Source organism: Sapajus apella, unplaced genomic scaffold, assembly GCF_009761245.1.
Source record: "Sapajus apella isolate SASKATOON/1434 unplaced genomic scaffold, GSC_monkey_1.0 scaffold22, whole genome shotgun sequence".
Lineage (NCBI taxonomy): Eukaryota > Metazoa > Chordata > Mammalia > Primates > Cebidae > Sapajus > Sapajus apella.
The window spans coordinates 8,969,817-8,984,499 of NW_022436962.1; the positions used below are offsets into that span (position 1 = coordinate 8,969,817).

The 14,683-nt window shown below is 42.8% G+C and overlaps 1 protein-coding gene across 4 annotated transcripts in view; it reads right to left on the reverse strand.

Moving 5' to 3' along the window:
* Positions 1–3,849: 3,849 nt before the first annotated feature.
* Positions 3,850–14,683, reverse strand: part of LEMD1 (LEM domain containing 1) — a 37,063-nt gene continuing 26,229 nt past the window's right edge. For 3 of the 4 annotated variants that reach the window (XM_032288961.1, XM_032288963.1, XM_032288962.1), the window contains 2 exons: positions 6,589–6,665; positions 3,850–4,324 (listed from right to left, as the gene is read on the reverse strand). In XM_032288961.1, coding sequence (XP_032144852.1) covers positions 4,129–4,324; positions 6,589–6,665 — 273 coding nt within the window. In that variant the 3' untranslated portion in view covers positions 3,850–4,128. The remainder of the gene's footprint in view (positions 4,325–6,588; positions 6,666–14,683) is intronic. The other variant, XM_032288964.1, reaches the window with a different exon arrangement.

Here is a 14,683-nt window from a genome sequence, read left to right on the forward strand (position 1 = left end):
TGCTCTCTCCAGCACTCCACCCTCCAGGCACCTCCACAGGTTCGGCTATCCAGAACCTGCTTCTGAACCCAATCCTGTTGGGTTTTTATGGAGGCTTCGTTATGGAGGCATGATTGATGAAATCACTGGCCATTGGTGATCCACTTAACCTCCAGCTCATCTCCCTTTCCTGGAGGTTGCGGGGATGGGACTGAAAGTTCCAACCCTGGGATCCTGCCTTGATCTTTCTGCTGATCAGTCCCCATCCTGAAGCTGTCTAGGGGCCCCCAGCCACCAGTCATCTCAAATAACATACAGAAGACACTCTTACCACTCAGGAGATTCCAAGGGTTTTAGGAACTAAGTGCCAGAAACCAGGGGCAGAGACAAAATATGCGTTTTTTATTACATCACTGTATCATAGCATCTGATAGGGATGGACCACCACAATGCTTCGCAAACTTCGATTTGGGTAGGAATCACCTGGGATCCTGTTGCAGTGCAGATTCCGGCTCAGTCCTTGGGACAGAGCCTGAGATGCTGGTACTGCTGGCTGGGGACTCATACCTTGAGTGGTCAGACACAAAAGTAATCATCTTGTTCAGTCCCTTTAAATGATTCCAGGATTCTGACATAAAAGAACTGGGAAAAGTTGAAAATAATGGAGGAAACTTCCTAGGAGTTTTATTTTTTATAATGTTTGGTTTTATTAAGAGCAGACATTTTGGTGGGGCACAGTGGCTCATACCTGCCAACCCAGCACTTTGGGAGGATCACATGGACCCAGGAGTTCGGGACCAGCATGGACAACATGGCGAAACCCCATCTCTATAAAAAATACAAAAATATTAGCGAGGTGTGGTGGCATGGGCCTGTAGTCCCAGCTACTCAGGAGGCTGAGGTGGGAGGTTTGCTTGAGCCTGGGCAGTGGAGGTTGCAGTGATCCACCACACTCCAGCCTGGGTAATAGAGTGAGACCTTGTCTCAAAACAAACAAACAAAACAACACAACACAACAGAAGTTCCTTTTCTAAGCGCATGTGGCCACCACCATAGGTTGGTTCTGCTTAGTCCCATGTCCAATCCTCTTTTCCCTTGTCTGTCTAACACAGAGGCTGCTGAGGCTCCAGGGCCCACTTTCTCAGCCTCTCCTGCTGCTCAGGATGAAATATGTAATGTAGAAGAGACGTGGTTAGTCCTAAGGTCCTGCCTTAAATGATAATGTGATGGCCATTATCTGGATTCTTCTTGCAAGTTCAGTAGCTCCAAGGTGTCAGGCCAGTGTCTGGGATTCTCTTAACCTTTTGATTTTCCCCTGGGAGTAAGACAGTTGCTGCAGCTCAGTCAGACCAAACCTCTCTGAATACCACCAAAAATCCGGTCAGTTTCACATCTTGTTGATCATAGTTTTTTCTGCAGTTGGTTTATTTGAATCAGAATTATATGACATTTTTGGTCATTTTAAACAAACATCTTAAACTCTAGACTTTTTTTTTTTTTTGAAATGGAGTTTCACTCTTGTTGCCCAGGCTGGAGTACAATGGTGCGATCTCAGCTCACTGCAACCTCCACCTCCCGAGTTCAAGCAATTCTCCTGCCTCTGCCTCCCAAGTAGCTGGGATTGCAGGCATGCACCACCACGCCCAGTTAATTTTGTATTTTTAGTAGAGATAGGGTTTCTCCATGTTGGTCGGGCTGGTCTTGAACTCCCGACCTCAGGTGATCTGCCCACTTCGGCCTCCCAAAGTGCTGGGATTACAGGCGTGAGCCATCGCGCCCGGCCCTAGACTTCTTTCTGTGAGATAAAAATGAATCCCTATTTGTTTAAGCCAGGCTTATTAGCGTTTTATGATCCTTGCAGTCAAACCGTAATACAGTATGCAATTTTTCAAAAATTTCTTCTTCTTCTCCTTTTGTTTTACAGACAGGGTCTTGCTGTGTTGTCCAGGCTGTTCTCGAACCCCTGGCCTCAAGTGATCCTCCCACCTTAGCCTCCCAAAATGCTGAGCCACCACATCCAGACAGAATGCAATTTTTTAAAATTAATATTTATATTTACAACCTTTCATTAGCAAACGGATACACACTGCTTACAGAAATCTTTAAAAATATAAAAAAGTAGAAATAGGGGGAAAAATTAGAGCCCCAGTCACTGAAGTACTCTTAACATTTCGACATATTTTCTTCCAATGTTGTGCAGTTGTGATAATATGGTACAACAAATTTGTGTCCTTTTTTGTTTACCATTAAAATAAGCACCTTAAGGATTTCTTTTTGGAGTGATGAAAATATTCTAAAATTTATTGTGGGAATGGTTGCATAACTCTGTGAATATACTAAAAATCGTTGAATTGTAACTCTAAGTAGGTGAATTGTATGGGATATAAAATAGATCTCTCCAGGCCGGGAATGGTGGCTCAAGCCTGTAATCCCAGCACTTCAGGAGGCTTAGGTGGGCGTATCACCTGAGGTCAGGAGTTCAAGACCAGCCAGGCCAACACAGTGAAACCCCATCTCTACTAAAAATACAAAAAAATTAGCTGGGTGTGATGGTGGGCACCTGTAATCCCAGCTACTTGGGAGGTTGAGGCAGGAAAATCGCTTGTACCCAGGAGGTGGAGGTTTCAGTGAGCCTAGACCACACTATTGCACCCCAGCATGGGCAACAAGAGCAAAACTCCATCTCAGAAAAAAAATTATCTCTCTCTCTCTGTATTTTTTTTTTTTAAGAGACAGGGCCTCGTTCTGTTGCCCAGGCTGGAGTGAAGTATTGTGATCACAGCTCACTACAACCTTGAACTCCTGGGCTTAAGCAATTCCCCCATCTTAACCTTCCACAATAAGGCTATTTAAAACTTTTTAAAAAATAAGCATTTTCTATATTGTGATGTACTCATTATTAACACTTTTAACTGTTGCATAATTATCTATCAGGAGGCTGTACTTCCATTTATTAAACTATTCCCCTACTGTTGGATATTTGGGTAGATTTTATGTTTTAGCCACCATAAGAGTTGCTACAGTAAATTTCTTGTGTGCTTATGTATCTTGGTGCTTTTTATTTTTATTTTTTTTTTAAGACAGAGCCTTGCTCTTGCCCAGGCTGGGGTACAGTGGCATGATCTTGGCTCACCGCAACCTCCATCTCTGGGGTTCAAGCAATTCTCCTGCCTCAGCCTCCCGCATAGCTGGGACTACAGGCATGCGCCGCCATGCCCAGCTGATTTTTTGTATTTTTAGTAGAGATGGGGTTTCACCATGTTGGCCACGCTGGTATCGAACTCTCGACCTCAAGAGATCCCCTTGCATCAGCCTCCCAAGGTGCTGAGATTACAGGCATGAGTCACCATGCCTGGCCTTTGGTGCTTTTTTGTATCTAGAATTAGCTCCTCCCATATTGTGGCAAAGTGTAACATTGCTTCAGCATTTATTGAGTGCTTGCCACAAGTCAGATGTGGACCACACTAAGTACATTATGCACATTATTTCCTCAAATTCTTCATCTCCTTAAGAGGCCTATTCTACCCTATTTTCGAAAGTTGAAATTGAAACTCAAGGAGGACAACTAACTCACCCAAGTTCATGGTGCTAATAAAGAGATGAGCCGGGCGCCTATATAGCTCTGCCTGGTCCCGGAGGCCATGGTTATTACACTCCCTTGTCAGATTGTAATTTTTTAGAACTTTGCTAAGTTTCAAAGGCAAAAATGCTACCCTGTTCTAAATTGTTTTCATTATGTTGAACATTCCTTTGTGTTTGCTAAACCAGACACATTCCTCTGCTGTAAATTAGATGTTTCCCAGAGTTGGCTATACAATTAGAAGCTATGGCTTGTTACCATAGTTAGAAAGAAAAACGCCAGACAGTTTCCTTGTTTGATGCCTGCTCAAATATGGAAGCACCTTTAATGAGAGCTGACATGACTTGGGGGATTTCCTAACCATCTTGTTCTTAACACAGGTGCCTGGCTCTTTCGTTGGCTCCTTCCACCTGGTTGAGCCCAGATGCAGATCTGTGAGAGGAGCACAGAGTAAGGGAAGGCTCCCTGCAAGGGAGGGCTGCGGGCTAGGCTTGCTCTTCAGGGTAGTTTTTTGGTTCTTTCCTGAAGTAGGAGGCCTCATTTGGAGCATTGCTTTGCTCCTGAATTACTTAACCAAATAACGACTTATTTTCCACAGTTAGGTAGACAAACACCACAATGATGAAAATAGCAAGCACAGCAAGCTTCATGCCCACTGGGAAATCTTCTCTCCAGCTCTCCACAGTCTGGTCTTCCGTGCAGTAGTCTCTCTCCTTGGTGATAGTCCTATATGTGATTCTGGTGCTTGGTGCTCTTGCAGTCCACCTGTGAAAACATCAGTGGCTCTTAGGATTGTGGACAGCTCCAGTACACCTGAGCACCCCCTTAAAGTATGTGGGCCTTGAGGTCCCAGGGTAGAGTCATGGTGGGGCGTTAGAGGTAACCTCTTCTCACTAAAAACCTATGCTAATTTCTTTTTTTGAGACAGGGTCTTGTTCTGCCGCCCAGGATGGAGTGCAATGGTACAATCACAGCTCACTGCAGGCTTGACCTCCTGGGCTCAAGAGGTCCCCCTACCTCAGCCTTTTCAGTAGCTCAGACCACAGGTGCTCCCACACCCAGCTAATTAAAAACAATTTTTTTTTTGAAGGCCAGGTGCAGTGGTTCATGCCTGTAATCCCAGCACTTTGGGAGGCCAAGGCAGACAGATTGCTTGAGACCAGGGTTTTGAAACCCGGTCTCTACAAAAAAATATAGAAATTAGTTGGGTGTGGAGGCTGAGACGGGAGGATCAGCTGAGCCCAGGAGTTCGAGGCTGCAGTGAATTATGATTGTGCCACTGCACTCCAGCCTGCGTGACAGAATGAGACCTCCAAAAAGATAAATTTTTTTTTTTTTTTTTTGTAGAGACAAGGTCTCACCATGTTGCCCAGGCTGGTCTCAAACTCCTGCGCTCAAGGGATCCTCCTACCTTGATCTCCCAAAGTGCTGGGATTACAGGCGTAAGCCACTGTGCCCAGTCTCTAATTTCAACAAGTGACATTAACAGGGTATTGGGGGATGTTAGGTCTCTCAAATCCCACAAAGCATTTCTTCATTGTTTCCTCCACTTGAGTAGCACTCTCAATGCCGGCATCAAGCCTAACTTGGCATGGGCCTTGTAGATCCCCAAGTCCTTGCTGGGAAATTGCACAAGTGGATGGGAAGCCTCAGTACTCAGGCCCTCTTCTTCCTCCCTTCTCAGGTACAAACACTACATTTCAGGGTGGAGAGAAAAGGCACCTTTGCAATCTGCTTATTTTACACTTAAAAGGGCAAGAGTACTTTCTGAAACTTTTTAGTGAGAGTCTTATTTACCACTACTCTAATTCTGCAAAACCTGCTGAAGTTTATTCAGGAGTTTGAAAACTGTCCAGAAAGGTTTACTTTCTTTTCTTTCTTTCTTTCTTCTTCTTCTTTTTTTTTTTTTTTAGTAGAGATGTGGTTTCACCGTCTTGGCCAGGCTGGTCTTGAACTCCTGACCTTGTGATCCACCCTCCTCGGCCTCACAAAGTGCTGGGATTACAGATGTGAGCCACCGCACCTGGCCCAGAAAGATTTACTTTCTAACTAATACAATTGCCTGTCTTCAGCTTTTATTTCAATTACCTACCCTTTTTATTCCTTTTGAAAAATTGATACATAATAGATGTATATATTTTGGGCAATATGTGATTTTATATTACATATATATTTTCAGAGACAGGGTCTCACTCTGTCGCCCAGGCTGGAGTGCAGTGGCACGATCATAGCTCACTGCATTGCAGCCTTGAACTCCTAGGCTCAACTGATGCTTTTGCATCAGTCTCCCAGGTAACTGGAACTAAATGCACATACCACTATGCCTGGCTAATTTTTTAACTTTTCTGTAGAGACAGGGTCTCTCTATTTTGCTTAGGCTGATCTTAAACTACTGGCCTCAAGTGATACTCCTACCTCAGCCTCACAAAGTGCTGGGATTACAGTCATGAGCCACTGGCCCAGCCAACGTGCTATTCTACTACCTTCATATAATGTGTAAAGATCAATCTGGGTAATTGGGATGTCTATCACCTTAAATATGTATCTTCTCTATATACTAGGAATGTTTAAATTATTCTCTTCTAGCTATTTTGAAGTGTACAGTAGGTTATTGTTAACTAAAGCTACTCTACTAACCTATTGAAACCTAGGTTTTATTTCTCCTATTTAACTGAATATTTGTATCATTTAAAAAAAAATTTTTTTTTGCCTCTTCCTCATGATCCAAGACACAAATTGAAAAAAATGTTTTCAAACGGTTACACATCAGGAAACCTGGGCTGTGGTCTCAGTCCATTGTGACTTTTGCCCTGTCCTTCCAGTTCTCCTGGGCCTATTTCCTTATCTCTAACTATGAGCTATGAGCTAGAAACTCTGGCTTTGAAATTGTTGGATATTACAAATCTTTCTCCTTTCTCAACAGCTTCTTTTCAGGCTCAACCCTTCACAGAAATCTGAATAATGAGTTTTTTCCAGGGCTACAGAATACAATAATGTCAATTTCCACACACGCTAAAAAACATGGTTACCTTCTTCCCTTGGAAGGCTTATAATCCAGGCAATAGGTATCTACAGCTTTGGGTTTAGTGGTGGAAGCCTCGAGCCTCTGATAAACAGAAAGAAAATGTCAAGAGGAATTTATTTCCAATGTCTTGTTCAAATAACCTTAGTTTTTATTCTGGAAAAAGTCACATAATCCAAAGACTGATAAAAGTTTTTGGCACATAAGGTAGTTTAGCACTTTATAATACAAACTTCAGTTTGTCTTTATTCAAGAATTAGTGAAAACATCCACATTCCATGGAGTAATATTTTACTTCAGTGACTCACATGAGAACAATACGCATACAAGTGACTAGGGCCACATGATGAGAACAGCACTCTGTTCTTAAATATCAACTATATTTTGCTTCTTTACTTGTACTTTATTGCTTGGAACTATTTTTTTGTTTGTTTTTTAATGAGCGTGCATCATTTTATACAAAGAAAAAAGTAATTTTAACAAAACAAGTTGACTGTGAACAAGAACTAGAAAATAATTTAGGAAAATGAAATGCTGTTTTGTAAAAGAAGTAGAAGCAATTGTGGGGGACTCCCAGGTATGTGAAGATAGGGTGTCAGGTGATGTTGCTAATTCCATTGATCAAGCGCTAAGCCCCATTTACCCATGAACTCACTGAGGCTTTCTAGTGAGCGCCACCTGCAAGGGAGCACGCCACCCATCTAGTAAGCAGTATTCTGTTTTGGAAATGAATCTGAGGCACAGAAAGGTTAAGTAACTTGCTAGAGGCCACATAGTATTATCAATGGAGAACTACGTGCTTGGACCACTACACTAGACTCCCCTCTACCCTTCAGTTTCTGAAACTAATTTCCTTCCTGTAGGAAATCTTTATTACTCTCGCCCACTCAGATCACTCTTCTATGCTATGTTTCTTCAGCCCTAGTATACACATGTTGTACTGCAGTGTTTTGTTTGTTTTTGGAGACAGAGTCACCCAGGCTGGAGTGCAGTGGCACAATCTCAGCTCACTGTGACCTCTGCCTCCTGGGTTCAGGCGATTCTCTTGCCTCTGCCTTCTGAGTAGCTGAGATTACAGGCACCCTCCACCATGCCTGGCTAATTTTTAAAATAATATTTTTAGTAGAGATGGGGATTTGGCATGTTGGTTAGGCTGCTCTTGAACTCCTGACCTCAAGCAATCTACCCGTCTCAGCCTCCCAGAGTGCTGGGATTACAGGTGTGAGCCACCGCACCCGGCCCTTATGTTTTATTTATTCATTTAACAAACATTTGGTGCATGCTGCTGAGTGCCAGGCCTGAAGCCTGCTGTGAAGACTTCAGAAGGGCCTGCCAAGCCGTCCCTGTCCTAAACAGCTCACTACCGAGCATGCTTATCTTGTAAGTGCTCTGCACTGGCTTCCTTCTTCCTTAATCAGACCATCTGTTGGATCTCATGGAGCTGTCTCCTATTTCTCTTTAAATCAAGCCACAGTATCTAACATGTGGGGCCATTGGTAACTTGCCATCTACTCCCCTGCTGGAAGCCCAGGACCCTTAGACATAAGAGGCGCTTTCTGACATAATATCTTTCTGTAAGATAGGCCGTGAGTCAGGAACTGGAGAATTCCCAGGAATGGTAGAAGGTGCTGGGACTGGCGTCAGATAGGGAAAGGACTGACCAAGACCAGGACAGAACCAGAAGCACAAGGGAAGTGAAGAGGAGAGTCATGACCGCAATCCCAAGGTAGACTGGACTGGAGCGTACGGAGAGTCCAACAGGGGATGGGTGCTTGGGCATCCAAGTTCATCACGGAGCTACAGGAGGAAGGAGAGCCTGGGTCTCAGCAAGGATGTGGTCAGTACACCACAACAGGGCACACCCCTCCAGCGAGTGTGGACTATGACCTACGGCAGGCCCAAGGGTCCCAGCCCAGTGGGCATGGCTTGCTGTAGCGCCATGCACTGCCAGTCACCCTCTACCAAGCACAGGTCACCAACGATGAAACAGCTACAGCCTTCCCCACTTCCCCCGTACTCCCCGTGCCCCCTTCTTAAAGACGTTCTCAACAGTGGTTTAGCGATACCCAAGCAAGGCCTTTGCATATGTAGGAAGTCGTGCACAGCACAAGAGCGCCACATGCAAGGAAACACCTTTCCCCGTGTAGACAGCAGATTTACATACCCTTACCACATACCCTTCCCGGAACAGGGAGGTTAAGGCTCTTGAGGAAGAGGTACTTTGGAATTTCCCACAAAGGTGCCATGTGGGCTAGTGTTGGCATGCTCACCAAGAGATATTTCAAGCTATTTCCAAGGGTATTGGAAAAATCATTTATAAGCAAATTATTTGTTTTTAACCTTTTTACTTATGGAAAATTTTAAGCATATAAACAATAGACAATAGACCCATAACATGCAACTTCTTTTTAATTCTCTTAAATTTAAAAATAGATACGTGAAATAAAGCATCTGCTGCAAAATCAAATGATAGAATTTCGCAACCCCTAGGCAATCAAATACTCCCCTTGTGCCATAAGGAGATTTAGGCCTTTTACTTCCTTTTCTTTTACAATTTGTTTTCTTTACTATCATTTATATGTAGAGTTCTCCTGCAGTATGTAGAAGGCGGACATTGTGATTTTCAAAAATGGAGTGATTGTGTCCTATCCACCTGACTCGGCAGCCATCAATAATTACTATTATAAAGACCACATAACAGAGAAAAGGGTTATCAATTAGTGTTAATAAATAGGGTATAAAATTGTACACACACAGTGATGTCTACTGTGTAAACATGTACTAGATATGCACGTAAACGAAAACCAGAGGTAAACTGAAAAAATAAAATCAGTTTTTGTATCAGGTGGTGTGTTTATAGTTGATTTATATTTGATCTTTTAAAAAATTCCATTAACGCTGTTATAATGATTTTCACTATAAACAACATTTGCAGTGGAGCTAAAAAATATTGGTGTTTGTTAAAGCAGTGGCTCAGTGAGGGTAAATGGCACTCAGGAGACACATCATGTCTCTGTTCTCTTCTCCTTAGGCCCAGAGCTAAAATCTGCAAAGATGGCTGTTTTAGCAAAGCGTTTGGAGCCTAGAGCTGAGGAATATGTGGCCCCCTCTGCTTTTCCACCCACTTCACTATATCTTTGGTATTGAAGGCCGAAAATTCTACCATACTCCCTCCCAAGCCCTGAAGGATCCTGCTGGCCACAGCTGGAGTTAGTTATAAAAGTAGTAAGTCGGCCAGGTGCAGTGGCTCATACCTGTAATCCCAGCACTTTGGGAGGCCCAGGCAGGAGGATCATGAGGTCAGGCATTCAAGACCAGCCTGGCCAATGTGGTGAAACCCCATTTCTACTAGAAATACAAATTTTAGCCAGGTGTGGTGGCACTCACCTGTAGTCCCAGCTACTTGGGAGGCTAAGGCAGAAAAATCACTTGAACCCAGGAGACGGAGGCTGCAGTGAGCTAAGATCATGCCATTGCACTCCAGCCTGGGTGACAGAATGAGATTCTGTCTCAAAAAAAATAAAACAGTAGTAAGTCAGAAATATGCCAATACAACAAACTGTAAGTGTCTCAACACAACACTAGCTCATATGTATATGGCATTCCCTGTGTGCCAGGCACCATTCTAAGCATTTTACATCAATAAACTCATTTCATTCTTAAAAACCATCCTATGAGAAAGGTACTTTTATTATGCCCATTTTACAGACGAGAACCCTGAGGCATAGAGCGTTTAAGTAGCTTGCCCATCCTCACATAGCTGATGAGGCAGTGGGGCCCTGCAGTCCCTGCCCATAATCATCACATGGTACTGCAGCATGGTAGTGGAGGGAATGAGAAATATCGTGTTCTGAATATCGATTACCTTGGCATTTAACATACTTCAATTCACTTAATCTTTATTTTTATTTATTTTTTTTTTGAGACAGAGTCTCACTCTGTTACCCAGGCTGGAGTGCAGTGGTGTGATCTCCGCTCACTGCAACCTCCACCTCCTGGGTTCAAGCAATTCTCTGCTTCAGCCTCTCAAGTAGATGGGATTACAGGTGCCTACCACCATGCCGGGCCAGTTTTTTGTATTTTTAGTAGAGACGGGGTTTCGCCATCTTGGCTAGGCTGGTCCTGAACTCCTAACTTTGTGATCCACCCGCCTTGGCCTCCCATAGCGCTGAGATTACAGGAGTGAGTCACCGTGCCCGGCCAACTCACTTATCTTTCTAATAACTCTAGGAGGTAATTATTACAGTCACCATTTTACAGAGGAGAAAATAGAGGCATAGGGAGCTAAATTATTTGCCCTAGATAACACAATTAATACAAGGCACAGCTATAATTTAAAGCCAGAAACCCTGGCTCCAGTGCCTTCAAAAAATATATTTCTGTTATTATACAAGAACTCATCATTGAAAATATGTCAAAACGTGTATTGAAAAATTGTTCATTAACTAATAAATTATCAAAATCATTAATTTCTTATGGAAGTAATATTTTTAGCCAGTATTTCCATTCTTAAATATCTTGGATGAATTGGCATTTTCATAAGATTTTTTTTCCAGGTGGACTATTTTGTGGTAATTCTGGCCTACTTAGGTATATCATAGTCAATCAGAAAGAATATTGTGTATGATATTTTATGTCATACTGTATCACATTATAGTTAACTACAAAACAGCGGGCTAACAACCAGAGCCAGAAAGAACAATAATCATTTTGTGTTGTCATTAAAATCATCGAAAAGTATATTTGTTTTTTGTTTTTTGCTTTTTTGAGATGGAGTCTTGCTCTGTTGCCCAGGCTGGAGTGCATTGGTGAGATCTCAGCTCACTGCAACCTCCACCACCAGGTTTCAAGCGATTCTCCTGCCTCAGCCTCCTGAGTACCTGAGATTACAGGTGCACGCCACCATGCCTGGCTAATTTTTGTATTTTTAGTAGAGATGGGGTTTCACTATTTTGGCCAGGCTGATCTTGAACCCCTGACCTCAGGTGATCTGCCGGCCTCAGCCTCTCAAAGTGCTGGGATTACAGGCATGAGCCACCATGCCCGGCCTACATTTGTTTTTTTTTTTTAAATAATCTACCTTGACTAAAGCCATCACTAGCTGTCCATAAAGAAATACAAGTTTGTTTGCATTTCCACAGAACATATATTTACCGTGTAGGCCTGAAGCTGGCCAAAATTTCACAGACGAATTATGGGTAGTCAAGAAAAGGGTGCTGAGAGCCCAGTTTCCTACCCTTTCTATCTCTTATTCTCCCAAGACCCCTTACCACTGGACTTGGAGAAGTCAGAAGGCAGGGACGTCCCTGAAACGTGGAGATGGCATTCTCTACAACTGAAACATGATACATTCTCCAATTACTCTAATTCAATAATGCAATTATTTCTTAAAGGCCTACATGTAGAATTGGACACTTTTACAAATGCCATAGCAAATTGGAAGTTGTGACCTGCTTACAGGCAGAAAAAAACAAAAAACAAACAAACAAAAAACCTCCTTTTGATTTACAGATCTTTAAAATTGAATTAACTCCAAATCCCTTTATTGACTAAAAATTATTAAGTTAGTAAAAGATCTATAATCATAGTAGACTTTTACTTCATTGTTTTTACCTGAATCCTGATTTGATAAAGCTTTTATTTAAAATGTTGTGTTCTCTTAACCCAAGTAATGATTTTGAATTAAAAGGATTTAAAAATTATCTGCAGCACATCAACAAAAGAAAGGTTAAAAACCCACACAGCCAAGGAATGAGGTTTAAAATAAGATAAACAATTTATTCTAAAAATAAAACTTAAAAAAAAAAAGGTTAAAAACCTTTTGATCATCTCCATTCCTGATTTTTAAAAAAATCCTCTAGTAAGTAACCAGGCGAGGTGGCTCATGCCTGTAGTCTCAGAACTTTGGGAGGCCAAGATGGGTGGATCACTTGAGGTCAGGAGTTCAAGACCAGCCTGGCCAACATGGTGAAACTCCACCTCTACTAAAAATACAAAAATTAGCCAGGCATGGTGGTGGGCACCTATAATCCCAGCTACTTGGGAGGCTGACGCAGGAGAATCTCTTGAATCTGGGAGGCAGAGGTTGCAGTGAGCCAAGATCACACCACTGCACTCCAGCTTGGGCAACAGAGCGTATTCTCTCTTTCTCAAAAAAAAAAAAAAAAAAAAAAAAAAAAAACAACTTCGGAAACCAGGAATAGGAACTTCCTTAACTTGATAAAAGATATCTTTGAAAACCTACACCAAAAGTCATACTCAAAGGTAAAATATTAGAAGCATTTCCTTTAAAATCAGGACCAAGGAAAGAATGTCCACTGTCATCACTCTCCCTCACAATTATAATAAAAAGTCTTAGCCAGCACAGTAAAAAGAAATTAAAGATATACAAACCAGGCTACAAAATAATCTGCAGAAAAAGTATTATAATTGCAAAGAGTTTGTTGTTGTAAAATCAATATACAGAAGTCAGCTTCATTTCTATATACCAGTAACAATTTAAAATATGCTTTAAAAAAGGTCCTATTCCCAATGGAGGCAAAAATTAAAAGCCTACCTAGTAATAAAGCTAACAAAAGATGAGCATGTTCTTTACCAAGAAAATTATACAATCTTACTGAAGAACATTAAAGAAAATTTCAATAAATGTAAAGACATTAAAATGCCCATTTACATCCACAGGAACACAAAGATGGAAACAATAAGCAGGGGATTCCAAAAGGGGGAGTGAGGAGGGCAAGGGTTGAAAACATAGTATTGGGCACTGTGTTTACTACTTGGGCGATGGGATCATCAGAAGCCCAGCTCTCAGCACCGCACAATATACCAGTGTAACAAACCTGCACATGTACCCCCGAATCCAAAATGTTAAAGAAATAAATTATCCATTAAAAAATACCGATGTAGGCTGGGTGCAGTGGCTCATGCCTGTAATCCTAGCACTTTGGGAGGCCAAGGTGGGAGATCACCTAAGGTCGGGAGTTCGAGACCAGTCTGACCAACATGGAGAAACCGCATCTATACTAAAAATTCAAAATTAGCCAGGTGTGGTGGTGCCTTCCTGGAATCTCAGCTACTCAGGAGGCTGAGGCAGAAGAATCGCTTGAACTTGGGAGGCGGAGGTTGTGATGAGCTGAGATTGCATCATTGCACTACAGCTTAGGCAACAAGAGTGAAACTCCATCTCAAAAAAAAAAAAAAACCCAGTGTATATATGGAAATTTGATATATGACAAGAGCTAACATTGCAGCTCAGAAGCGATAAAATGGACCATTGGCAAACGGTATTGGGAGCAAACTGGGGTAGATGTACTTCTCCCAATTTATTCTGCTAAGTACAGCCAATCCCCCTGGACATTATACCTAAAACAAGCCTACAAAGACTCTGGAAGATATAGGGAGAAGGCATACGGGTCAGCGAGCTGACATTAACTGCCCTATGGCAGCCAAACAGCCCACCTCCACCCCCACCAGGCAAGGTACGTGAGAAGCCTGGACTTTCACCCCCATGTGGCAGACCCTTCTGCTCCCTGCCTGGGTGTTGTCAGAGGAGGCCATGTGGGAGCCCCTCCCAGCAGCCCAGCAGTAAGGAGGCATCCCCTGCCTCCATACACACCCCAAGGTGTCCCCAGTGGGAGCCTGGACTTTTACCTCCACCAGCAAAGAGGCAGTGCCCCTCTTTTTCCACCAGCATAGAGTCAGAGGATGTCTGCTAAAAGAAGGTTTAAAAAAACCACCCAAGGCTGGGCAAGGTGGCTCACGCCTGTAATCCCAGAACTTTGGGAGACCGAGTGGGTGGATCACCTGAGGTTGGAAGTTTGAGACCAGCCTGACCAACATGGAGAAACCCCATCTCTACTAAAAATACAAAATTAGGTTGGTGTGGTGGCTCACACCTGTAATCCAAGCTACTCGGGAAGCTGAGACAGGATAATTGCTTGAACCCAGGAGGCAGAGGTTGTGGTGAGCCAAGATTGTGCCATTGCACTCTAGCCTGGGCAACAAGAGTGAAACTCCATCTCAAACAAACAAGGAAGCAAACAAACAAACAAACAAACAAAGCACCCAGAAGGCCAGGCGTGGTGGCTCATGCCTGTAATCCT